Source organism: Seriola dumerili, unplaced genomic scaffold, assembly GCF_002260705.1.
Source record: "Seriola dumerili isolate Sdu_G_001 unplaced genomic scaffold, Sdu_1.0 BDQW01000081.1, whole genome shotgun sequence".
Lineage (NCBI taxonomy): Eukaryota > Metazoa > Chordata > Actinopteri > Carangiformes > Carangidae > Seriola > Seriola dumerili.
In genome coordinates this window covers 2,038,643-2,066,364 of record NW_019174336.1, presented here as the reverse complement: position 1 = coordinate 2,066,364, position 27,722 = coordinate 2,038,643, and the positions used below count along the sequence as shown (strand labels likewise).

The 27,722-nt window shown below is 41.3% G+C and overlaps 1 protein-coding gene across 3 annotated transcripts; it reads right to left on the bottom strand.

Annotated features, from left to right (window-relative positions):
* Positions 1 to 2: 2 nt before the first annotated feature.
* Positions 3 to 27,490, bottom strand: pkn3 (protein kinase N3). Of its 3 annotated transcripts, none has more exons than XM_022744488.1 (22): positions 27,223 to 27,490; positions 22,294 to 22,570; positions 21,005 to 21,174; positions 20,513 to 20,636; positions 18,863 to 19,014; positions 16,795 to 17,008; positions 16,460 to 16,639; positions 14,895 to 15,004; positions 11,622 to 11,765; positions 11,265 to 11,340; positions 9,328 to 9,487; positions 7,293 to 7,383; positions 7,078 to 7,139; positions 4,818 to 4,887; positions 4,461 to 4,552; positions 4,124 to 4,300; positions 3,968 to 4,030; positions 3,774 to 3,850; positions 3,369 to 3,511; positions 2,612 to 2,719; positions 2,422 to 2,502; positions 3 to 646 (listed from the first exon to the last, which is right to left on the bottom strand). In XM_022744488.1, the coding sequence occupies exons 1-22, from the start codon at positions 27,241 to 27,243 to the stop codon at positions 446 to 448; spliced, it is 2,793 nt and encodes a 930-aa protein (XP_022600209.1). In that variant the 5' UTR covers positions 27,244 to 27,490; the 3' UTR covers positions 3 to 445. The 3 variants fall into 3 exon arrangements, with proteins under 3 accessions (XP_022600209.1, XP_022600210.1, XP_022600211.1); XM_022744489.1 differs by having other exon boundaries at positions 4,818 to 4,884; XM_022744490.1 differs by lacking the exons at positions 14,895 to 15,004; positions 16,460 to 16,639; positions 16,795 to 17,008.
* Between the last annotated feature and the right edge of the window lie 232 nt (positions 27,491 to 27,722).

Genomic DNA, 27,722 nt, shown 5'->3' with positions numbered 1-27,722 from the left:
TATCAGCACATCACATCCCATCAACATATAACAGGTTATTTAACAACAGCTGGATATAAAATGATCAGAGTAGAAAAGTTCATTCAGTTTTCTTCATTTGGATATTTACAGAGCCGGACTGAGGAGGCAGTGCCGAGCATCACTGGCACAATCAACATTTATATAAAAAATCATCCCACCACAGCTCTGACAGAAACAGCTCCAAATCCATTTGGTATAAAGTAAATGCTGCATCATGAAATCAGAGGCAGTGGGGGTCAGACTGGCAGTGAAGTGTGACAGGCTGTTTTTGTAGTGTGCAGGAAACAGTCCACAAAGATGAAAGAGGAAAAGAAAAGGTAAAGAGTGTCGTTTCTATGATTCTTGTTGAATCAGAAGCACAAAAAGGTGGAAACAGGAGCCGCCTGTGACAGTGATGCGGCAGCACAGAGGGAGATCCCTCGGGTCAGCTCATAAAGGAGAAGTCAAAGTCAGCAAAGATCTCCTGCTGCTCTGCAGTGAGGACGCAGGGCGTCCGTGGGAGGGTGAGGACTGGCTTGAGTCGAGTGAACTCCTCGTCGAAGTTACTGACGTCCTGTGGCGCCCTGATGACCGGCAGGAACGGTGGTTTCACCTTCTTGGCCAGGAGAGCGTTCCAGTCCGTCCCCTGTCAACACAACAGCAGGAATCACTCACAGGTTTCTCAGATCTCAGACTTCCTACATATTTACCATTTCAAAACTCCACATTTTTCAGAACATAATTGACATCTGGATACAAACAGCTGGATGTTTATTATGTAAATAAGTGCTTTTAAAATCCAACTGTTAACATGTACCCTGACTGTACATACCATTTTCCTCTTCTCCTGTGTTGATCCATCAGAAGATATACTTGTGGTTTTAAGAACCAAAAACCATCTCAATGTAGTTTTACATCTCTCTGGAGCTCTAGTAACGACAGGTCAGTGAGCCAATCAGAGGAGAGGAAGAACTGTATGACTGTAGTTTGCTACTGTAGTGCATACATATGAATTAATACCTGACCCAGAAGTTCAGTGCATTTGAACTTTTGTATTATTCAAGCTGCTACAACTGTAGTTGTAGTTGAAACTGTAGAAATCAAAATAACTTTATACCTTCAACCTCTACAGTAACAGTAGAGACGTTCATGTAAATTCACCAGGGAACTGAATCATTTAAAGTCCACTGACTTTGCTCTGGAAATTACACACTCCTACGCTCTGCTCAGACTCAGCTCTCCACAACATCAAGCTGAAGTTGGCACTCTCTCTCTCCCTCTCTCTCCCTCCCTGTCACTCACTGTGGTAAATATTTTGGCTGCAGCTGTAAAACATTCTGCTTGTATGATCAATTAAATTTACAATTTACGAATTTCATATTTTAGAAAGCGAAATAGTGTGGAATTTCACTGTAGTCTTTTCCAGGTCTGGATAAGTCTGGAAGAATATTTGTTTCCAGACCTCTCCAGCTGTGTAGAAACTCTGACAGCCAAGCAGTGAGTGTGGGTGTACTGCCCTGTTGCTTGGGTTGGTGTAAAATTAATATTTATGTGATGGTTCATGATGTACTAACATCATCATCATCACAGCAGCTGTCAGAAGACACAAGATGTCTCTTCCTCTTTAACTGACAGTTCAACTGCTTTCAGGAGCCGGTTTCACAGAGACAGACTTTGACTGTGTCTTAGATAGAACAAACAGCCAGACTTCAGATAGACGTCTAAATTCATCTGTTGCACAGAGCAGTTTAGTTCTTGACTATCTAAAGCTGGACTGTAGTACAATGAGTTCTGGGTAAATTTTTCAAAATATAAAAAAAATGGCCGACCTGGTCTTTTGAAGAATTCAACAGTTACAACAACATTTTATTTTGGAAATTCAGCAGAGTGAAACAATAAAAAGAAAAATCTGATTTGGTCTCTAAAAACTCTTCAACTTCTTTTTGCTCTCTCCATGACAATGTCAGCGAACCACAAATTATGAGCCATATTTTCCTGTTTTTTGTTGTTGGGTATTGATTGTCACTGATTACCATGTTACCATGGTAACTGGTCTTAGGCCTGAGTTAGCCTGGGGGTAAGGTGTATAATGTTTGTGCCTTAAAATGAGTCAGTGTTTATTTTTGTGAAACCTAAAACTACAGACCAGTCTGAAAAACCTTTGTGAAAGTGGCCCCCGATGTCACATCAGCTACTGTCTCCACGTCTCATTCTTTAACTCACCCACTCCTCTGCTGTTACTGCTCAAACACAACACACTTCAACTGCTTTCAGAGCTAATACTTAGCCATTTCAGTTTATAGACCCTTCTTTTAGGACGTTTACTTGAAGTGACAGTTTCAACTCCTTTCAGCACCTTGCACTTTGACCACCACCTGTTGTTAAAGAACCACAGCAGGTGATTTAGTGCAGAATAACGACCTGGAAGAATCTGTGTCTCTTGATGTCCGAGGCGTCGTCCTCTCCTGCTCCCAGTCTCATCTCAGGATTTTTCTGTAGCAGCTGAAACAGAGAGAGTGACGGAGGAGGAGTCAGTACAACAGGTGGCCTTCAGATCATTCAGAGACCTGTGGCTCAGTCAACTGTCGACTTAGATCCACTTGACACCGACCTTCTGAATGAGGGACACAGACTCAGGAGAGAGGAAGCGAGGGTAGCGCACTTCATCGTTGACAATGCTGTCAAAAACCTCCTCCTCATCATCACCTGGGAACGGGGACTGAGAAAGAACAGAGAACAGCACAGAATTAATCCTCATCTACAAGAATCAGTTCCTGCTCTGGTTCTATGACCACCACACCGAATGAACAAAACCAGTCCTGATCCAGTTCCAACCTAAACAATGAGAGACAAACAGTCCTGGTTCTGAGTAAGAACACATCTCAGGGTCCAGCAGCAGCTGACGTGAGTCGGACAGATCAAAGTTACAGTCTCTGATTTCTGTCACTGTCTCTCTGCAGCAGGAAGGCAACAATGTGTTTGTGTTTCCAGAGACAGTCTGATACTAAAAACCCAGGCTGAGAACTGATTTCAGTCTCTGCTGAACGTGTATTTGACACAGAAAGAGGGAGTTTGTCCTTTCACTTCCCCTCAGAGATTTAACGTGTGATTATACATGTGTTGCACATTGTATATATTTTTACCAAATTTATATATTTTCACATTTTCATTGTAAATATTTGATTGAAAATATTTTCTATTCATAATTAAGCTACTGACCCGCAGTGCTTGTTTTACTTTATCTTTCTTTATATTTTTTCTTCTTCTGTGTTTTTTTTTTTTATGAACCGAAACAAATTCAACAGCAAAGCAAATTCCTCATATGTGAAAACCTTCATGTCAATAAACCTGATTCTGATCATACTGACCTCCCCCACCAACATCTCATAGATGAGAACCCCCAGCCCCCACCAGTCCACACTGCGAGTGTAGTTGTTGTCAGTCAGGACCTCGGGAGCCAGAAACTCCGGTGTGCCACAGAAGGTCGAGGTGCGGTCCCCGTGGCCCATACCTACACTCAGCACAGTGATGACACACACACACACACTCAGTCACAGCTGACACATCAGAGGAACTTCCACATCCAGGTAATTATAAGTTACAGCCTGACGTCATGAGAAAAGGCCTGAACACACAGAGTCCTGACAGGACCTGATGTGGCAATCACTGCTCACCCACTGCATCTCAAATCCACAAAGACACATCAGTGTTTCAGAGATACTGATGACTTCCAGCTGTTTTACTGTCTGTGTGTTGTAGATAAAGAGTCTTACCTTCTTTACACAAACCGAAGTCTGCGATCCTGACGAAACCATCAGCATCCATCAGCAGGTTATCCAGCTTCAGGTCCCTGACACACACACACACACACACACACACAGAGAGAGGCAGACAGACATTATGCTACATGCTGCCAACATGCAGCCAGGTGTGAGGCGGTTGTGAGAGCAGCATGGGGAGGACTCACCTGTACACGATGTGGTTTTGGTGCAGAAACTCCAGACCCAGCAGCACACACGACGAGTAAAAGCTGAAAGCACAGAAGTGACGATGACACAGATGATATATGATGTTGTGTGTGCGTGGCGGCTGACTGTGGCTGAGGGGGGCGACGTGGACTCACCGGGTCTGTTTCTCAGTGAAGACGCTGGTGTGGATGTGGGTCATCAGGTCTCCTCCCGGGGAGTAGGCCATCACGAAGCACACGTGGTCTGAGGTCTGGAAGCAGCCGTACAGGTTCACCAGGAAAGGATGGCGAGAGGTGTTGATCACTTCAAAGATCCTCTTCTCACACATGAGGCTGCACACAGACACACACACACACACACAGCTGGTCACTCATGACATGAACGCTGGGTATTTAAGCACTTCACATCAACTACTGTACAAAGCCATTTTGCCATGACAACACACACACTGTATGAAAACAATACCTGGTTATTAACGGATGGATTTCTTACCTGTCCACTTCGTCTCGTGTCACGACGTCTCCTTTCTTCAGCGCTTTGATGGCGTAAAGTTTACCTGACTTCTTATACTCTGACAGCAGCACCTGGGTCAGTTAAAGGAGAACCAGCTGATGAACAGTGACCTTCATATTTTGTTTTTTCTAGAACACAGAGGAGAGCTGACAGGAAACGAGGGAAGAGAGAGCTGGACAGCAGGAGACGTAGTGATGACATGGTCAGTGTCCTGAGGTCTTGAGGAAGCTCTTAACCTTCATTTCTCACCGAGTATTCAGGAGCAGTTTTCTGGTCTAAACACTCGGACATGTTTACAGGTTCACATGTTCACAGGAGAACAAGCTGCGTACATACCTTTCCAAAGTGACCTCGTCCCAGGACTGAAATACAGTTGAAGTCTTCCATCTGCAGCCCTTCAGTCCTGCTGCATGAGGATACAGAAGTACACACACATTTAGCAAGTGAACGATTCATAAACCAGTTTTACAGATGTCTGTTTGTTTACACTGTGTTCTCTGTTGGACAAAGAGTTAACCAGTTATGTACAGCATTTAACTCGAATCCATTAAGTTATCTTCCAACAGGTGAAAGGTGCCACAGAGGAGGAGAAGCCATTCCAGACCAGCTGCAGTGGGTGTATGTTAAGGAGTTCAAAGGAAAGTGGGATCAACCCAGGCGTAAAGTTGTCTTAGCAAACCCCAACAGCTCTAAAGGTTGGAGGTAAGAAGGTTTGGTTCCACCTTAACTTCTGCTGCAGAACAGACAACCCAAAAAGAACACTTGAAGCCTACAGAAGAAGAGCACATCCTGGGCCGGGAGGGGAAGGTGACACCTCCCTGTAGGAAGCTAGACAGTCCCAGGAAGGGGACGGTGATACCTCCACACAAAAGACCAGACGGTCACAGAGCCCGCAGGGAGAGAGGCGATCCCAGACACTGGCTGCCAGATGGGCTGGCAGCAGCACACCAAGTAGTGGATCATTAGCAGCAGAGAAGTGGATCGGACATAGTGGATCACCTGAGGAACCGCCCCCACAGCCTTCTACCAGCGCTGCTGAGGAAGATCACACTGCCAATGCTACTGCACCCGTGGAAGTTGGAGACCCAAACATTTTGGCTGAGATGACACCACAGGAGTTTTGCCTCATGCTTGTTGGCCGCCCAAAAGAAGAGGTACAGGCACTGCGCCGCATGGGGAGTAAGGAGCTGAAGCGGCGCTCTAACAAAAAATACCTGATCCACAAACGTCGTCGCTACAAGCAGCTACAACAACGGGTGCAGGAGTTAGCCCTGGACAGGGATCTTTTTGTCCACCGCTTCAGAGTCTGTCTAAACGTCCTTGAGTCCTACCGACGTTTGAGATGGACGGGCTTGACTGGCCTACGTCCAAACACCAAGCCACAGTGAACTGTGGATCATACTAAACACCACTCACCATGGACTAGATCATCTCGTGGATGTTCACAATTACACACCTGTACAACACACCACACTATAACAACATGTTAAAGAGCACAAAGCATTATGTTTGAAGAACACACACAGAGCACAATGATTGAAGAAGACAGAAGATATAGCACTATGTTTAATGACGTACACACACTGGAAATTATATATGTATCATACTTGCACTGGATTTTGAACTTGCACTGGATGTTACGCTCAATACACTCTTTATCTAAAATGAATGTATACTGTGAAATGTACCTCGCTAGCCACCATAGGTGATGTCAGTTACTATTACGCAAGCTTGCAAACCATGTTTAACCAGAAAGCAGCCCTTGCATAATCATTTTTACTTATCTCACAAAGTGAATGTTTGCTACAACAATGTCTTAAGTGGTCAATACAGGCTCCATTTGCAACTCCCTATAAGCATATGTTGAACCTGTTAGTAAAGTATAGTACGATGTCTTGACCATTGCTATCGTCACACGACAGCTATTTGTTGTCACCTAGCAGTAGCCCGAATGGATAATGTGTAAGAATGTGTGACTAGTTAGTCCCAAATGGGGGATATGTTGTAGTGAACTTTCATTAACATATAGTCAACATTATCAATATGTACTCAGCATTATAAATACACTGAATGTTAAACATATAAACACAATGCATCAGCTATATCCAACACAACCACATTAGGAGGTAATCTGGACTAAATGTGTCCACATTCTTTTAGCAGTGTGAACACAAATGCATCCTGGGCCACGTTGAAGGACCGACTACTCTACTAACGTCCTCTGTCACAGTCTGATTAGTCCCAACACACACTTCATAATGAATTTGCATATAAAGCGGGGAAGTGAGATCCGATCACAAGTGGTAAATGGAGACGCATTTTAAAGCAGGTGTGAACTGAGGAACTTAGAGCTGACCGCTTGTGATCAAATCACTGAAGATGCATGTTAATAGCAGGTCTGAACAGAGGAGGAAGGAGCTGCTGCAGAGCTCAGAGACAGGACTGTGTCAAGGCTCAAAGACATTTCTGCAGTGGGAGGAACCTGAGCTAAAGTCTTATCTTACTACACACAAAATATATTTAAAGTATTCCAAGGAGATAATAATAAATAATTCCACACAGAAACACTGAACTCCATGTTCCCACTGTTACTTACTGTGGAGGTGGATGGATGGAGGGTTGTCTCTTTGGCTTTGGGCTCTTGTTTTCACCTGGAGACTGTTTGATCAGGAAGATAAACAGGTAGAGACATTAACTGACACATCAGTGGAACAAAACCACTGCCCTGCTAAATATCCTTTACCATCAACCCCGTTCTATTTAACTACTCTCAGTGATGATGGTGTTCGTGTGACAGATAATATGACTCACCAGTGGAGAGTCTTTAGTGTTTTTCCTGGAGAGGTGTGGAGATCTGCCAGGTTGTTCTTCAGCCAAGTTTAGACTCACTGCAGCAGGTTCTCTGAGAACAAGAAGAAGACTGTGTGTTACACTGACACATATGTATGCTGATGATGGTTTACTGACTGTTTTTAATTCTGTCTTTTGGTTGAGCTTCACTGATGCACCATGATCTCCTGAATGTCTTTCAGCAGCATCTCCACAACATAACAAATTCCAAAAAGAAGGTTTTAGCCAGTTACTCTCAAAGCTACTTGTTGTTCATATTTCTACAATATTAACACATTTTTTACCACATTTCTAGTTTAAAAAAAAAAAAAAAAAAAACTATACAAAATAACAAACACCTGAATGTTCTAAAATTATTAGTTTTTTTCTTTGTTAGTCATTTATCAGATCTTCCTTTTATCTTACTTCATAGATATAATAATTTATGATCTCAAAGGAGCCAGCTGTAAATTTTCCTGAACATGGTTTCTTGTCAGGAGCAGGTGGTGGTGATTGTTACTTGACAAGAGCTTCAGTCATCGTTGCGTTTACAAGACAAGAGGTTATAATACGTCCTCTGAGCAGCTACGTCTTCAGGAAAGACTGGAGGCTACAGTGACTCGGTATCGGAAAGTGACGAGACAGACTGGGGCTAGCTGGTTAGCATGCTACCTTTTAGCGGAAGAAAAGACGTGATAGAGACCAGAGTTAACATCGGTGTTTCTTTCTACCTCTGGAGACAGATGTTGGTGAGTAAAGGAATGAAGTTTGATGCTGAACTCACAACGTTTCTTCCAGACTGGTAAGTAAACAGATGCTAATGCTAACATTAGCTATGTAGCAACAGCTAAACTTACATATAGCTTCTTTAAGTTTTGCCAGCATTATTTTGAAGATTTCTTATCGTGGAATACTTTATGTCTTTGCTTTAAAAACATTTCAGACATACAATAAATATCCAAAATGGAATAAAGTGCTATTTACCACTGACTATTTTCAGTGGTGGATTAATCCACATTTGGTGCTCTAGTGAGTATTTGGGACAGCAGGACAGTGTGTGTGTGTGTGTGTGTGAGTCAAATAAACTACAGTGTGTGTTGAAGGAACATGTCACTGTTGGAATAATTGTATATATGGATTTATCTCATATTTACTAACTAACCATGTATCCTGCTTTATAGTCCTATAATCATGCGTATAGTTTGACATGTGATAATAACCATGCATACAGTTTGTCTTGTGATGAAGTTGTGTTACAGGGGGTAGCTGATAAAGGGGACCACGATGCACAGAGCAGACTGGAGCCTGATTGTTCTACTTCTACATCATGGGATGAACATGTGAACTATGTATCATCAGGCACCCATCATATTGCTTTTGTGTGATTCTCAGGTCTTTAAGATAAAGCAATGACTTGCAATCAAAGAATGCTTGGAACGCTTTGTGTGATAATAAAAAGAGAGGAGACGGTGGAATAAGCTCAGAGCGGGTTGGAGATTGTAACTGAGCATATCTCTGTCCGTTCTCCTCGCGAGTAAGAAATAACGCTCTTGTCTTTCTCTTCTTTGTGTCAGTATTAAATGTCTTAGGTGGTGTAAACCTGACAGTCACCCAGTGACACAGTGAGATGCACTCATGTGTTTGAAAAGTTTGTGGACAATGATACATCAGTCTTTAGAGTCACACAGTCCTTGTTGGGAGACAGATTTAATGTTTTGGTTCTACACAATAAATAATTGACAATAAATAATAATAAGTAAAGAAGATCAACACTGTTGTCCTTTCACAATATAATTATCATTATAAACCCACTGTGTCCGACTCTTAACTCTGAATGCAGGTCAGCGATTACGCTGCTGTCCACTGGAGTCACATCCTCTCTACTCTCAGTAACATGAGTGGGTAGAAAAACAGCCTCAAGTCACAGTGGAGAACTGCACAAAGACGTTAATGAGTCACTGCTGAAGCAGCTCTTTCATAGATGTGTTTCTGGGTCACAGTGTCCACAGAGTCTTACCGAGACTGAGAGGTGGTGGAGGACGTGGGGCCAGTGTTAGGGCCTGCTAATGGGGGACTCATGGGCTCCAGGGAGCTGCAGGGAGGCAGGATGCTCATCATCAAACGACCCCACGTGGCAAAGTTCATGTTCATCTGGGCAGCACGCAGGAAGTCCTTCCCTGTGAGGAGAGATGGACACAAAAAGAAGAGATAAAAAAATATTTATTTTGTGAATTACTGTAGACATACTGTACAACAGTGTCTAATGTCTGGTAGCTGTCAGATGCCTGTTCTCACTTCTTGGGTTTTTGATGACATAGTTACTTAGGAATTTCTGTGTCCAGTTGGCCTTTTGAAGTTTTAATTCCAGTTAAGAAAATGTAACATAATGTATCATGGATTTTAAATGGATCTATTATTATCATATAATTATTATTATTGGTGAGAAATGGTCATTTAATTGGTCTCAATCTCTCAGAACATGCCAGTCTTGGTTGTATTGAAGTTAAATCATCTGTTCACAAACAGAAGTTCCAGGTGCTCAGGTGGTTTCCACTGAAGCTCAGAGCTCCACTGTTCCAACTCAGTGTGGTTCATAATATTTAAAACAAATGATCCACCAGGTCTGAGTGAACTCATGTCCACCAGACTACAGCCAGTGACTTCTTTTCCCCACATTGTCTTGCTCTTATTTTGATACTATTGTTGTTGTTATTTTTATTAAACATATTTTGTTTGATATCGCTTTTATGTTTTCATATTATCTTCTGTATGTTAATTTTTGTGTTCTAGAATATTGTTTAATTTTAACATTAATTAACATTTAACAATTAACATTAATTTGGTGGAGGCTTCAAATAAGCCCACAAGGTTTTCTGCCTCTCCTTTCACTGTATGTTATTTATCTTTGTCATTTTCTTTGTAATTTCTTTAAATTGTGAAAATAAAATCTAGCTGAAAAGTCTAACTTGTGCATGCAGAGGTGTAAGACCAAGACACTTGTTCCATGAGGTTCTGTGGTGCCAGGAACTGGAAGGTGAAAAGAACGTTAAACTGTAGTTTATGGGAAACTTAACTTATCATCCAAGTTATCATTTGTTGTTATAAGTTCTACTCATTTATTTTCTGGATGTTTGACTGAGTGATTTTATTGATGAAAACACTGGTTGCTATGACGTTACCTGGTCACAACTAGACCTGTGTTCTATATGTTGTTGAGTTGTGTTATTACATCATCCCAAATGTTTCCATCAATTCTGAAACCAGAGGAATCTGTGATTTTAATCATGGTAACGTTTCATTGGTCGCCTGTCAGTGACATCATATCCTCTATGATCATGTGTCAGTGTGTTTGTCTGACAGAAGCTCAACATTGACTTTTATCTAGTTTTAAGCCACATACACTTTTCAAAGAAACAAGCTGAGGAAATGTTAGACAGCTCAGCTCCCAGCTGCTGGACACAATCTTTGATGTGAAACTGCTTCATTCAGGGTTTTTAAATGGATTTAATCACCTGGTCGCTCTGTTATAGAGAGGAGGAGCCAAACCCTCCTGAACGACTGACACTGAAGGATCCTAACAAGGAGAAGCTGACTGCAATGACAACGTCTCCCATGATCCCACGCTACTTCACAATGTCACTAGACATCATCTTTAGTTATTGTTTTGATTGAGAGACCCCTGTGGCTTTTTTTAAATGATAGTGTGTGACGTGTATCTGTACAGTAAAACCCCTTATGTTAAAAAACCCAAACACAGTTTAAACCTCATGAAGCTTAAACAACAACAGATGTAAAATACAATCAGTGCAAATCTGCACACCACAACTACGTGTAAATCCAGACCACAGCCTGACTGTCAAGGAAAGGAAAACTAGTTCTGATAAAACAGCTAATATCAACAAATAAACCTGACCTGATGAACTGATGCAAAACAACATGAACAAATGTTTCTACCTTTTTCTTTAGGGAAAATCCTCCTCTGTCTCTGGAGGTTGGATCGCCGCTCGATGACGGGATTGATGAATGTCACCTGGAGATGAACAGAACAGCTGAGTGAGGTTCAGGTGTAGGACTGCTGCAGCATCAATACTGGTTCAACACCATGTTTCCCTGCTGCTTCCTCCATCAACACAAAACAAACCACTGAGAAAAACAGAAGCATTTTTATAGTTGAACAATAATGATAATAACAATAACAACAATGATGAAGAATTAACTTGATTATTTATTGTTTCAGTTTCTCAGTGATGATTTTAAGTTTAATTCCACAGACACAGGTGAAGAACTGAAGGTTAGAAATGAGAGTGAAACCTCGATGAAGAGGATGCCCTGAGGCTCCAGCTGCAGACACATCCCATGTCTCCGGTTGTCCAGGAAGTCCTCCAGCCGCAGGAACTTCACCCCACTTAACGCCCGCCAGTCCCTCCAGTACACCGCGATCTCCAGCTCCCTGGACTGGATACACACACACACACACACACACACACACACACACACACACACACACACACACACACACACACACACACACACACACACACACACACACCTCCCTTCACTGCCTGACAATAAAAGGCGTAAAATGCCCAAAAATATAACTTAAAAAATAACAGATTCCTGAAAGTGGTAACAGATAACATCTTTAAACTCTACTCTGCTGAATTAGTGCTGAGCTTCCATAAAACAGAATGAACAGAGTGGTCAAATTCAGAGCAGAACAGGCTGAGATTTAGAAAACTTCTACATCAAACATGAAATTCTCCTGGTTGAATCATCAGTACTGAATATGAACAACTGTGCTGACAAAAAAAGTCAAAAACTACTAAAGCATGTTAAGTTAACTATGACTCCCAGCGTGCATTTCAGAAACAAACATCTATATCACTGAGCTCAGGAAACAGTGCTGAGAATTTAAATTTAAATTAAATCTATTTGCTTTTTACATTCTGAGTCAATTTTGCATGAATTCAGAAAATATGGTGCTTTTTTTTACATTTCAAAATTCAATAACAAAGTGTTTTGAATTTGCTCAGATTCACTCTTATTCTCCATGGCAACGGCAGCCAAGGCTGGTGGGTATTATAGTATCTAAAGCCATCCACCATGATAAACTGACAACACTTCTGTTTCCACAGAAATAATTAAAAGTGGTCCTCAACATGAACCTATAATCATTACATTATGTTAGTGTTGAGGATATTGATTAAAGAAAAAACTGAAATGAAAACAGAACAGAGAAAAACATCTGGAACTAGCAGCTCCTCCCAGTTCACACCTAATCATACTTTTTCCATAGACTCTACCTGTCTCACAACAATCCTCCAGAGCCACAGATGTAGCTCTCCTCATGACTAGTAAACTGCCCTGCATGAGTAATGTCAACGACGTCCCCTTTAAAATGTCTCAGTTAACCAGTGAGAGCGAGAGCTGGGTCAGTCAGTACTAAACCAAGGTCTTCAGCCTCAAACCCGAGTAGAGCAAATGTCAGAGGATTAGTGTTGGGATTACATGAGACTGTCAGAGACTCAGAGGGAGCAGAAGTCAGAGCTCTGTGCTGCTGACAGATGTTCACCATTAGAGGTTGTTAGAGATAACACACTGATCCTGGGTAGTTTAACCATGAGACAAACTGCGCTGATACAGTAGTGAAGAAGAAGACACAAAGAGTTACTGAGACTAATGTACCATTGTTTACATCATAAACCATCTGAGGAAACATCACTGATCAAAACACATTCAATCACCAGTTAACATTCTCAGGGACTGTGGCTATTTTTTCCCAGACTGAACATAATAATAATAATAATAATAATAATAATAATAATAATAATAATAATAATAATAATAAATGATGACACAGTTTGCTGATCTGTTCCTATGATCACTTTGCTACAGCATTCCTGTGTGCCATACAAATACCTGCTTATTTTCTAACACATGGAACAGAAATGGTGAGTTCAAAGAAAAAGTGTGGCTCTTTCCTTCTTGTCAAAAACACATGACACATCTATGACACCTTGTATCTGTCCTGTCTGTAACTCCAGGTCAGAGGTCACATCTGACTCCCAAACCCCTTCTGTTTCTGTTTCATTCTTTAAAGTCTGGTTCTAGGTTTCTTTGCCAAAGGGAGAACGAGGAGAGCGATTTCTTTGTTATTAAACCAGGACTGTTTAATATCCAGAGAAACCAATGATAAAAATTAACCTTGGAACAAAGGTCATCTCTGACAGCTGTGTGGACAGAGGAAAACAGGACCATCTTTTCAGAGCTTCCTTACCAAAACTACTGGACACCTGTAGTATGTTTGTCTCTAACTGTTAAGACTAGTTTAACACACAGAGCTCCACTGTAAGTAAGTATTTTTGACGAATAATCTACTCTCAATAATCCATAAAGAAAAAAGTAAAGACGTGTTTTTGGAAATTTTGAAAATTCATTAAAAAGCAGAAACTGAAATTTCTCATTGACAAGTCTTCAGACCCTTAATCCAGTGCTTTGTAGAAGCCCCTTTGGCAGCAGTTTCAGCTTCCAGTCTTCTTGGTCTCTACAAACTCTCCACACCTGGGTCTGTCTTCCTGTCAGATCCTCTCAAGCTCTGTTAGTGTTTGGACTTCTGCTCCAAGGGTTCAGTTTCTGTCTCATCAGACCAGAGAGTCTTGTTCTTCCTGCTCTCAGAGTCTTTAAAGTCTGCCAGTCAGACTCCAGCAGCTTCATATGTCTTTTACTCTCAGTGTCTTTGTCTCGTCTCTCTCCGATAAAGACCTGATTGATGGAGAGCTGCTGAGATGCTCATCTTTCCAGCAGCTTCTCTGTCTCTGCAGAGGACTTCTGAGGCTCTGTTACAAGGACCAGTGGGTTCTTGGTCTCCTCCCTGACCCAGGTCCGTCTCACCTGGTCCTTCAGTTTGTCTCGACGCCAGCTCTAGAAGAGTCCTGGTTCCAGACTTGTTCCCCTTCTGTTCTTGGTCCCACTGATCTCCTGGGAACACTCACTTTTTGCCCTGATCTCTGTCTCACTACAGTGTGATGGTGGACAGAGGTCTACGGAGAGTTCATTGGACTTCATGGTCTCTGTTCTGACCTGCAGTGTCAACTGTGGGACCTGATATACACAGGTGTGAGTCTTTCTAAACTGTCCAATCAGCTCAGTTCACCACAGGTAGAGAGATTTTAGTTTTTGATCTTTAATAAATTTGCACTTTGTCAGCATGGATTATTGAGAGTAGATTCATGTGCAAAAAATTTTTATCCATCAATTCATCAACCATTATCCTTTAAGGATTGCAGGCTGGAGCCAATCCCAGCTGACACTGGGTGAGAGGTGGGGTACACCTGGACAGGTCACCAGTCTATCACAACCATTCACGCTCACATTCACAACTACAGGCAATTTAGAATCCCCAGTTAACCCGCATGTGTTTGTACTGGGGGAGGAAACCCACCAGGCTCAGGGAGAACAGGTAAACTCCTGCTGTGAGGTGACAGTTCTGATCCTCTCATGTCACCATAAGAGAAGAGAAGTGGAGTAATCACTGAGAAAAAAATGCAGCTCTGGCTCAAATGTGATAAAGTGAGAGTCACTGACCCTTTCCAGCTCGATGCTGAAGCTCTGGCCCCAGGCCTCTTTGCCCAGCTGTCTCCAGTGTGTGTGCCCCACCATCCTGTTGTCCACCTTCAGTACAGCACTGATCTCAGCTGACACACAAACACAAAGACATAAACTGATACACACAGCAGCTAATAAAGGCTATGAAGGTTGTAATAAACTGTGTTGAGAGAAATACAGTGTAAGCTGCTGTAACAACAGAGTGTGAACACAGACAACAGTCTTCTCTCTGAACAGTGTCCTCCGAGTGTCCAGCAGAGATTCAACTGTACCTCTCACCTGAGTTACCTTCTATAGCAATATTAAGCTTTGTCATACAGAAGACAGGAGATCTCATTTTGTAATTACAACTTCTGTATCTCATAATTAGGATTTATAACCTGATAGTTACAAGAAAACTCTCATAATTATAGGTTCCTGATCTTGTAATTGTCTATACTGTAAAAATATGAGCTTAAATATCAATATAAATAAAGCTCCATATTTTCCTCTTCTCTGTGTTTTATTTGAAGTGTTGATCCATCAGAAGATATATTTGTGGTTTTAAGAACCAAAAACCATCTCAGTGGAGTTTTACATCTCCTCTCTCAGGCTTCTCTCTGGAGCTCTAATAACAACAGGTCAGTGAGCCAATCAGAAGAGAGGAGGCTCTGATCCTCTCTTCTGATTGGCTGACTGTTTTCTGGGTGATCCAATAAAAATATAGCAGATTTCAGGTAAACACTCAAAGAAAACAAATCCTGCAAGGTTGGATGGTGGGTCCAGGTGGGCGGGGGTTAGGGCACGGCTGAAGGCAGTGACAGCTTTGTTGTGACATCACAAAGATCCAGAAGTCCTGACGGCTGGTTTTAAGGCTCAGTTTCTGAATACAGGCTTTGTGCATTTCTCTGAGGCTTTGATACTTTCACAGTATTAATATAGAACCTAGACCTGATCTATAATCAAACAACTAATGGACAGACTGGATGGCTGTTTAAATGATTTCTGTCTTTTATCAACTCTTGGATTATCTTTAGGCTCTTGCCTTTAAAAACATTTCAGATGTACAGTAAATGCTCGTAAAGGAAAAAGGCTCTTGTTGGGGACTATTTTCAGTGGTGGATTAATCCACATTTTGCGTTCATGGGGATGAAGGAACATGTCACCACGATGTGCATTAATGCCTTTGATGGGATAGGGACAGTGAGAGAGACAGGGAGATAGGGAAGCATTACTATTTTCAATAATGCACCGGGTTAGAGGTGAAATTTACAGCTTCAGTTTTCTGACAATCTCATTCATATGAAAGAAAAACTGGTGTTGTAACTTAAATATCTCTGACTGAATCAAATAGGGACCATGTGAATCGGAATTGGATCGATTTGGGAAATTAGTGGCAACACACAGCCCGAGCAGACACCATTCCTTACTTCACCTCATCTGCATGTTTTTGTACTGAGTATATTTCAGGGTGTTGTGGTAATATTGTAACGACAAGGTGCAACAACATTTTACTTCCCTACACAAAGGAAACAAAATAATTGTTTAGTTGAGTATTAACTTACAGGACAGTTCATCAGCCTTGGGGGTCTTGCCATTGGCACTGCGCCCTGATAGGCCAGCTCTCACCTTCAGGGACTTTCCATCGGACAGGTTTCCAGGGGTGGCCGGGCTGGTCACACGACCACGGCCTGGAACCGACTCCAACAGGTCTTGGCAGCCCATCAAACAAACCTCTAACCGACCTGAGAAACAGTGTTTCAGTCATCAGTTCAGTGCTGAGAAAATGCAAATGTTGAAGAGATTACACAAAAATATGAGGTCAGACAGATGAGGTAAGACATTTACCAAGGACATTAAATGAAGAAAGTAGATTTTTTTTTTTGATATTGGTTACAACCTGTTAGACTGGCTGGCTTGAAGAAGGACGAGGAGGAGGACGAAGCGCTGGACTTCTTGTTTGGTGTGCCGTAGGACGGGGAGGTTCCCAATACTAGTTCCTCTTTGATGGCGACATGCTCGGGATGGTTGTGAGGCAGCTCACTCAAACGCCTCTCCAGGGAGAGACGCAACAAATCCACTTTCTGAGACGACTCCTGCATTCGTGCCTGAGCCTGAGGGACACAACACGGTTACTGAGGAATAAAGACAGCTCAGGCTCTCTTTTTCCTACAATATCTTGGGGAGGAATTTGTCTTTATTAGACAGAGATAGGGAAAGGAAGCATGGAGAAGAGAGAGTGTGGGCTGTGACAGGTACTAAAAGTCCCCAGCCAGAATCAAACCGGTGAAATTTGGTTACATGGTAGGGGCCTTGAGTTAGGTGTATTGTGGGAGAGATACAGTATGCAGCAATCTGTGAATGTGTGAAAACCTTAATGTTTGTAACCTGTTTAAAGTTTGACTGAAGTTTCTACAACAAAGTAAGAATGAGCAGGAAGAAGCTGAATGAGACTGGGTTTGAAAGTTTCTCTCTCCTGGAGAAAAACAAGAAAATGATCATCATTTTATTTTCTTGCTATAAAATAAATGACCTGTCTGTCATGTTGCATCTTATACATTGTTTACATTCATTTTCAGCACCTGTGATGACATGAATACATGAGTGTTACAACAACCTGAACTGTGTTCATCTCTGTCAGAACCTGAGCTGAGCTGTTCTACAACACACTCCTCACCACTCACTCACACAGACACTGCAAACACACTGACCTGCAGACGTACACACCCTATTCCATGTTTGCACTTTATTTGATTAAATGATTTGCAAAATGCAGAGACTTTGTGTGGTCTCCCACTTTGTCACACACTGGTGAGCTAGGTTGTGACAATATTCCCTCTCCATATGATCAGTCTGCGTTTCAAAGTCAGACTTTAGTTTAATCCTGGTTCAGTTTGTTCAGCTCATTAAAGACTCTCACAATAAGCTCAGTGTGTCCGAGTCTCCTTTATAGAAAACACTCCTCAGGATGCAGCTTCAGGACACGTGTCCATGTAATGTTTTTTTTTCTGTACAACAGCTTCTTTTTTTAAATTGTTCCCAATGAGGGGAGAGCTCATGAGGCCGTCCCCTCCCGGAGCACTTCTCGTTGAAAATCTCGGAACTTTTCAGAGAGCCGCTGGTGTTGTCACTGCAGCTCCTTTTCAGGAAACCAATCGATAGAAAGTAACACAGCAGAGACAGAAAAGCCCAGTTGTGGGAGCAGAGTGGCTGGATTCTGAATGACGGTGTTGATATGTTGTCAAGACAGCGTTGTCATAGAAACAAAACCCATGAGCCGTGCTTTTTTGAGGAAGTGCTGGGACAAGGTGCTCCCTAGCGCTGTGCCAGTGTTTCTCTGCCAGAAAAAATAAAATACTAGACGGACACACGCCCTAACTCAAAAAAACACACCTTACAACCTACTGTTTTCTCTTACTGGCTGTTTGTTAGCTTGTTATAATGGTCTCTGAGCTTATGTACACTGTATGCCTGTATCAAATCATACAGAGAGTAACAGTCTAATTATTATTGTATGCCTCATTGCATTATACCTGATACTGTTGTTATTAAAAGGGGCATGGCTGCTGGTTGGACTGCTTGATGGTATGTGCCATTTCCTGTTAAGGGAGTTTTAACTTTATAATGTTAAACCACAACTGTATTTCTGAGGCTTTAATTTTCTGAGGACACCAAAATCTAATCAGTTCATCCTTGAGTCCAAGTGAATGTTTGTGCCAAATTTGAAGAAGTTCTGTCAAGGCGTTACTGAGATACTGCGTCCACAAGAATGGGACAGACGGACGGACAACCTGAAAACAGTTTGCCTCCTGCTCTGACTGACACTGACGCAGAGGCATAAACTATTGTAACTCTTACTGGCTGCGGCCATGATGTTTCTACATTGTTTGCAGACACAGTAATTGTCTGATCCCTGGTCACAGACTAATACCTGGCATACATTGAGAACTATCACACCTGGTACTCACCTCTGCGAGTATGCGGCGGTCCTGGATCTTTCGCCCACTCAGCTGCCTCACCACATTTTTAGCACCTTCTGCTACGGCCAACTCGATCTTCATGTGGTGCATGAGCTCGGCCACCCGCAGCTCCAGAGGACTGATCATCTCCACAGTCTGACCTGAGGGCAGGTGGGGGCAGTCAGACTGGGACACAGTGCAGTATCCAGCAGAACAAAAACCTCTGTACCTAACCTCAATGAATAAAACCATTTTGTCTCATATTCAAAATACCTCAATACACACTCGTCATGATCTTAACAGATTTCCATTTCTCACTTCCCTGTAACCACTTATTCCCTGTTATTAGTTAATAGACACCTTTGTCCATAGTTATACTGTACCATGCTGTTTAATGTATTGGTAAGGTATATAAAATACTGCTTATAGTGGGGCTGGGAGATAATTCACATTTCATCATTTTAAAAAATCTCTGTCCTAATTATGGATTCAAAAGCAAATTATAACTGACAACTCACTAAACTGTAACTCAATAAACTGCACTAATTATTGCAGGTTATGAGCATCTTATCCACATCCACTGGCTGCTTTTTCCAGGACTTTCATCTGCCTCTCACTGTCTTCATCAGCAGATAGAGGATGTTTAGTTGTCATGAAGAAAGCTTACTGATGACGGCTCTCTGTCTCCATGAAACCTGAGCACCTCCAGCTCTGAGGTTGTATTAGACTTGACTGTATGTCACAGTGCAGTTTTCTGTTTAAAATGTGTTGTGTTGATGTAATGTTAAACAGTTAAATGTAGTATCAGTTTGATCATATCAAGTGGTTTTTGATTACTTCTCCATATTGTTTGCGTTTGCCTGGTGACAGAAGTTAGAACAGATTTAGGGCGACTCATCTCTTAAGTGGGATTAGTCACAGTTAAAGTTCCTCTCAGACATGTTTTAAACTCTGTAAAAATCCTCTGCTATGATTCATATTTAGTTTAACATGGTTTTCACATGTAGAAAGTGAATAAAATGTGGATCAGGCCTTGTGCCCCGCCCAACACCTGCTTGCTCCAGGTGGACAGGTGAGAGAGCAGAGAGTATCAGGATGGTTAGAGGAGGAAACATCAGAGAGACTCAGCCTCATGTTTGAGCCTCAGTCAGACCCAGACTCAGATGAGGAGTCTGAGACCAGAACCAGAGACTAGCAGACGTATCAGAAAGGTTAGCATAGTTAGCATCTTTTATTTGTTTATGTTGTTTGTTCACTTGTAACTGGCAGTGGCTGACACATTGTTAGTGGTTGTGCTAATGCTAACTCTCTCTCTCTGTACTGACAAGGTTTCAGGTTTATTTAGCCCCGCCCCCCGTCCCCACGAGTTGACAGGATTGGTTCCTTAGGTTTGTGACGTATGAAACCCTGACTGTCTGAATCTGTGTTTATGAGACTGTCATTGGTTCACTGCAGTTCAAGGTGGAAACACTCAGTCATGGTGTTGATGATTATTTCTCTCATCATGTCTGTATTATATAAACAACATCATATGGATGTTAACAAGGTGAAACACTGGATTTTCATCAGAGGGTCTTTAACTGTGTCAGTGTTGTGTGTTTTATACTGTGTTTATGAGGCTGAGACCAGGACTGTGTGCGTGTGTGTAGTTAGGTTTACCATGTGTACCATCTTGTTCCTCGTCTCTGGCTTGACTGACTTTGACGATCTGCATGCGCAGCAGCTCGATCTTTGTGCGACTGTCCTGCAACATCTGCTGGGCTGTCGACAGCATCTTCCTGTCCTGGAAAACAAAACGCACAACTGAAGATCACCACAGTGACTCTGCATTTAAAAAAGATAGAGGGACAATGCTAACTGACTAAAAATATTTATTAGAGCTTCTAATGTGCAGAAATCAAAAGAATATTTCATTATATGATGCATGAAACACATTCGAGGCTGGCAGAAGGAACCTTTAACACACAAAAGGATAACATTCAAAATTTAAATTAGGTTTACTGGTAGCTTAGGTTTAGTACTAGGGTTGGAGTTGGCCACTTAGTTGTGCTGGTTATGGTTAAGGTTAAGAGTTAAGGAATGTATCATATCAATGAGTGGTTCCCACAGGAGATAGTGGAACATGTCTTGTGATGTGTGTTGTCCTTGTACCTTAAATGAGCTGTTGGTGTAAGTCTGGATCATGTTCTCAGCACCCTGCTTGACTTTGGTCTCCATGGTGAGCTGCTTCTTCAGGGTCCTGACTCGACCGGCCAGCGGTGATGTGACTTCTTCCCACTGACACGACTCTGCTGACTGGTTGTCTTCTTCCTCCAGACAGCCTGAGTAAAAACAGTCACATGGTGGAGGTTAAATGACCAGTTCAGTTCATGTCTTTAAAGACTCTGTGTGTCATTTTTCTGAGTGCAGCGTCTTTCAATTATTCTCAGGGTGTATGTGTTTGTACCCTGACACAACCCTGGTGCAGCAGTGTGTGTTACAGCCTGCAGTGTCTTTTTGATGCTGCCACTGTTGTATCCAGAATCTTCTAATTCTACTCAAAATGCCCTACACTAAGTCCAATAGAAAAGTTGATATAAACAGAAGGGAAACAAACAGGTGTTTCCGACTGTTTTAGCCTGATTTTTTCAGTCTGACAGTTTCAGACTGTTTTAGCTAGACTGTGTCAGACTGATTCAGACTGACTGCTTCAGCCTGACTGTTCTGTCTCCATCTGCATGTGTCAGATAAAACAATGCTGCTGATTTTATTCCCTCTTTCCATATCTTGTACCTCTTAACAGGAACACCACACAGGAACAACACATACATATGTTTTACTTGTGCAAAACCTCAGTGTTGTCTTTTAGTGACACAATTTGACTGAATCATTTATAAATATTCCTCTAAAAGTCAGGATTTGCAGTCATGCTTTCTGTAGTAAAACAAACAGGGTTCACCCTCTAGTGCATGAAAAAATTGAACACATGAAATATGAATAAATTTTAAAAAACTGGCCTAATTGTTCTGCAGTGGAGGCCAGGAATGATCAAACAGGCAGGCTTCATCCTCTCAATAATATGAATATATACAGTGTGTCACAGAAACCTGCCGATTAGTTTTCAAGATACAAAATGATGAAGCAAAGAGAATATCTAAACCCAAGAGGAGCGTCACAGACACCATTAAGAATAATCTGAGGATGATGAATATCTACCTGCTAATCTGACAATCTGCCTGACAACAGCTGTCCAGATGTCTTCTCTGGATCAGATCAAAAGTGACTGAAAGGACAGATTGACAATTCCTTTTCATTCAGACACACAGACAGACAGAGATCTTGATTTGTTCGTATGTATTTTTTGGAGATGATGCCCTGGGAGTTTGTATAAGAAGATGATTATGTGTTAAACATCTGCCATTTTATCAGAAGCAGTATAATCTCCAGTATGTTCTCCGTACCTGTGGTGCCGTCTTTCTCTGTGGCCATAGACCTGGCATTGAGCTCCTGCAGCTCCCAGTGCAACTTGTTCAGCTTGCGGCTCGAGGCCTTCAGTTGACCCTCCACATCGGCCGCACTCTTGCGATTGGTGACGGCCCGCCGCAGCCTCTCCGCCGCCTCCTTGATCTTCAGCTCCCGCTGGATCTCCTGCCTGAGCAGAGTACGAGCATCCTCCAGACGCTGCTGAAACTCTGGGTCCAGAATATCCCCCTCCTCCAGACCCTGCAGGTTACCGCTCTGAAAGACGTACCACAGCAGCTTCAGTCTCTGATCACTGTGCTTCTTACTGTTTTACTTATTTAGATATTATGTTACAAAGTATTGTGCTTGCCCATGTTTTTGGATTACTTCTGTAAAAACATACTAATATCACTTATGACAGGATCTAACTGTCTCACCCAGGTCACAGAGTTGTTTCTCTTGAACACATCCTTTAAACAAGCATCATGAATACACATATATGGATTTGAGGAACTAAATTCCAAGTAGTTTGTAATAAAAAAAAAAGTAAAGTGTTTAAGCTGACACCACCTACAATACAAAGGACAGTCATCATCCACATTTCCACCAGGCCACCTGCAATAAGGCTGAAGACAATCATCATCATCATCATCATCATCTGGAATTTCAGATACTAAATGGAAATGAAGAGCAGGTTGAGTTCACTGGTTGACGTAGCATAAACACAAAAAGACAAGCATCACTTGACTGGAAGGAAGTAAAACCAGGTTGTGACAGTTAAAGTTAAACCAACAGGAGACCAACAACAACAAATGATACAACACCTCCCACTGGTGGACCAGCGTTCTACTACAGCAGCAGCTTTAAGGAGGTTCCTTTCACCCTGTTTGTTTGTTTGTTTGTTTGTTTGTTTGTTTGGATTACATAAAAAGTCCTGAACCAATTTTCACCACACTTGGTGGAGAGATGGGTCATGGACCAGAGACAAACCCATTACATTTTAGTGATGATCCGAGAATCTTTTAATGTAATCTAATCTTTTAAGACTCTTTTTGTTTGGTGTGCTGATATCAGCCAGTAAAAAAAACATTACAAGGCACTGGCTGCTTCCTGACTGTCCCACAATAAAAGGAATAGACAGATATTGTTAATGAAGTATATACAATAGAAAAATCATGTCTTCACAATTGACCTTTGGTTGTTTGTCTGGTAGGTTGGATGCCTATTTGTCTATGTAAGTATGTGTATATATACATTTCTAGTCCCTCGTCTTTTTGTTTAAAAATAAGGAGAAAGGATGTTGAAAAAGGAAGGGTCCTTGGCCATGCTGCTCAGACGTCTAATACTCTGTAACTGCAAGGCTATTTCTCTGTAACTGGTGAAATGTTCTCAACTATCCACTAAATAAAGAATTGCAAAATAATAATAATAATAATAATAATAATAATAATAATAATAATAATAATAATCTGGATCTGACAGATGTGACATGTATTTGATTGTTTGACTTTGGTGGAGGTCTGAGCTCTACTGAGATCTAGTTTTCTTTACTGATTAATCTGTTGATACATTTTTTGATTAATCAACTATTTTATTAATCAATAAATTAATAATTAATATTATTTAATCTTCAATACAATAAATACATATTTTTTTACAATACAATAAAAATGCCCATATAAATTCTGAGGGCCCAAAGTGATGTCTTCAAATGTTTTGTTCTGTTGAACCAACAGTCCACAGATATTTACCTTACAAACAAATGTGCAATTTTTCTGACTTAATCAATCACCAAAATTGTTTCACATTTCATGTCACTGAATTCTCACAATATATAATTGTTCAATTCTGCGAGCACCACAAACAAAATTCCATTAACCTGCATTGTCTCAGACTATATCTGCATCTTTAGAGACTGGTGGTGGTGTAAGAGTGTGGGAAAGTTAATGGAAACTTAAGTTACATTACTCAGAGACCAGTACTCTGTTGTTGTTTGTTTGTTTGTTTGTTTGTTTGTCTGTTTGTTTTAAACCACTTATTGCTGTCTAAATGTTTAAGACATCATAGTTAAAGCCTCAGCACTTTTTTTAAAACCATCCCATTTTCAAGTGAAACCTTAATTCTATTTGTGGAAACACAAAAGAGAGAGAATTCGTAGCTTTTCTCCATTACCTTTCTGAACTAAACAGGGTGAAATAGCTTTCAGTCATTCTGCTGCCCACTGCTGGAACCAGCTCCCAATGGAGATCAAATCTGCTCAAACTGTAACTGGCTTTAAAACGAAGCTAAAACTGCTCTGTTCTCCTCTGCCTTCATCTGATCTTTTAATCTTACACTTTAACAAGATATGATCTATTTTATAATCAGTTCTTTTTTTTTTTACTGTTTTCTTATTGTGCTTTTTACTTCTATTTTTGTGCTTCTTATTTCTCTTAAGCACACTGAATGACCTCTGTATATGATAATGTGCTAAACAAATTAATTTGCCTTGCCTTGCTTTGCCTAACTAGACCCGAGTAGACCAGGTCAAGCTCAAACACCACTTTACTTAGACCTGTCAAATGTGGGCTCTATATAAACGTCACCTCTCCTGCAGCTTTTGTTCTCGTTCAGCCTCCTATCAGCTCACTCTGTGGTGGTCCTGGCCAGGTCCACGTCAAACCTGCTGAACCACATCTGATCCAAACTAATGTATTTTGGTTCCATCTGACCAAAGAATGAACTGCCAACATTCATCCAGTTCATTCACTACACCAACTCTAATTTCCACAGAGACTCCTAGTGCTAAGTCAGAAGCTCTTATCTTCTGTTTTTCAGTGCGCATTGTTGTGTAAACAATGACTGTGCCTGGCATCATTTGTCAGGACGTCCACTGCTCCTCGTATTATTGGTGGCATGGCTCTTCCTGTTCCTCCTAATCACTGCTACAGCTGTGTTTTAGCTCATGTTGAGTATCTACTGATGCTCAAGTTCCCTCTCGGAAATGAAGTCCTCCAATCTGGTTTCTGACAAAGGATAGATCTGAGGAAGCTGTGGTGGTCACAGGTTCTAGTTCGTGTAATCGCAGGTGTACTCAATTCTGTTGCACTAAGGTTTGACTGGTGCCAGTATTTTCATTGTAGTCTATTTAACCTGTTAGTTTTTAATTATACATAAGCTTAAATACCCTACACTTCAACCTAACAACCTTGTTTAACATTTTACAACATGGCGCTGTACAGTTCTGTTTTGTTGTAAACTGTATTTGTTCTCGTACTCCTCCAGTCATTTAAATAAAAGTTTAAGTTTGTCTTATTCTCTCACCTGTCCAAAAACTGACAATGTTCATCTTGTCTCACTGCTTCATTATCATCACTCTTTACCTCTGACACCTTTACTGTCGGGGTAAAGTGAGCTTGCTTTTCATTTTATCTATATATTAAGATATCTTTATGAAAACCTAGCTTTCAATAACACCTGCTGTATTTCTCCTGCCTTATACCAATCAGCTGAGCTCCAGCCTCATCATCCACAGAGTTTATACTGTATATATACAAAGCAGCCTCAAATGTGGTCATTTACCACACTGTCTTGTGTGTCTTCAGTGACATAACCCATAACCCATTTTAGTGTTTTTAAAAATACAATACAGGTTTTATAAATCTGAATTTGTGTTTTAAACTTTCTTTGGCTTCTCTGGGACAATCTAGTCCATACTTAATGAGTCTAAACATAGTTTTTAGTTTAGGTTTTTATTGTAGACCTGGTCTGATGCAGTCTAGAATAGGGCTGAACAATTAATTGTTACAATATTATCAAATTCACAATATGACAATTTTTGAAACAAAAGGTAAAATGTGTCACAACATACCATTACTAATGAAGCACTGTGGCACTACAGAGACACCCTGCCCCAATCTACATATGTAAGGGAANTTTTAGTTTAGGTTTTTATTGTAGACCTGGTCTGATGCAGACTAGAATAGGGCTGAACAATTAATTGTTGCAATATTATCAAATTCACAATATGACAATTTTTGAAGCAAAAGGTAAAATGTGTCATGTTTGTTTGGTTCAGATCCCAGCAAAATGACCACTCCCACTAAACAGTGACTCATATCACAATTTGATTTTTTTCTGCATATAATCTTATGGTCTGATGGGATCTAGATGGTGAAAAAAAGCAATTACAAGTTGGCCTATTTTGTTTTTTCACAAAATGACTAAAGGTTCATAAATGTGAAACTGAAAATCCAGTCCAGAGTTGACAGGTCTAAGTGGGGCTGTTTTGTTTTATAATCTAGACCTGGTCTGATCCAAATGGGAAGAAAAGCAGTGAAACTTCTATTTGTGAAAAGTGTTTTCACAAATAGAAGTTTTAATGGTTTTAATTTAATGCTGCTGGACACTTAAATTTACCCTTGGGGATAAATATCTATCTTTCTAATATTTAAATGTGGTATATCTAAAAGTACTGAGGCTTTAACTAAGATGTCTTATACAGTTTGATAACAATAAGTGTTTAAAAATAAAACACAGAATCAGTCTCTCAGTAATGTAACTTCAGTTTGGGTTGCTATTGAAGCTAATCTCCTTCATTGAGCTAAACTTTAGTGAAATAAAAGTTTTTCAGTCGAGATTTGGTGTTTGCTCAAATTAGAAACTCACTTTACAGATTCATGTTCAGGTCATGTCGAGGATGTAAATGACCTCTTTGTGTCTTTTGTAACTGAAACTGGATCGTTTAAATGGTCACAGTTAAACTTTACAGGTGTTGGTCACAGACACAGGAACTATGAGGAGAAGGGAAACAAGACAAACAGGAAAATCCAGCGCGCCTGCTTTAGCAAAGCAGCAGTTAGCGTCAGGTAACAACTGTAAGCAGTTAATGTCTACCTAATAACTATTCTTCAACTGAAAAGGTGAACAACCTGTGCCATTACATTTACCTGTAGTGTTAAACCTGACATGGTGGCTGTCAGTTGTCTGTACCGGACATTCACACGGCGACAACGTCCGCTCCGGCTTCCGACGACCGACGCTCCTCCTCGGGTCAGAGAGTCGGTGGATGGGCTCCAGGAGGACGGACACGGACACGGACACGGACACAGCACAGCTAGCTTAGCCCAACTGACAGGAGCGTGTGAAATTCAACGTCTGCTGCCGCCGCTCACAGCCTCTCCATGGCCCCGGCCCTGTGGTCAACACAGACACTAATCTCAGTAAAAGTTTGAATCGAGTTAAACTGGGGATCTACGCAAAACTGACGTCATTAGACTGCGGCTGGATTGGACGGCAGAGCAGGTGCATAGACCAATCACATTCGATTATTCAGTGCACCTGCAGAGGTTGTTTCGTCAAGCCTTCACGTAGCCTGTGATTTCCTCTCACATAGCTATGATAAATATGAGAGAAATGCATTTAATAACTTAATTATCCCTTAATTAAA

What these genes read in the sequence shown, in the direction of transcription:
- pkn3 (XM_022744488.1), bottom strand. Translation starts at nt 27,243, where the DNA reads ATGTCAGGTTTAACACTACAG. An exon ending in CAAGGCTGATGAACTGTCCT is followed by an intron (nt 15,005 to 16,459) that starts GTAAGTTAATAC and finishes TTTGTGTGTCAG; the next exon opens with CTGAGATCAGTGCTGTACTG. An exon ending in ACACGAGACGAAGTGGACAG is followed by an intron (nt 4,301 to 4,460) that starts GTAAGAAATCCA and finishes GTCTGTGTGCAG; the next exon opens with CCTCATGTGTGAGAAGAGGA.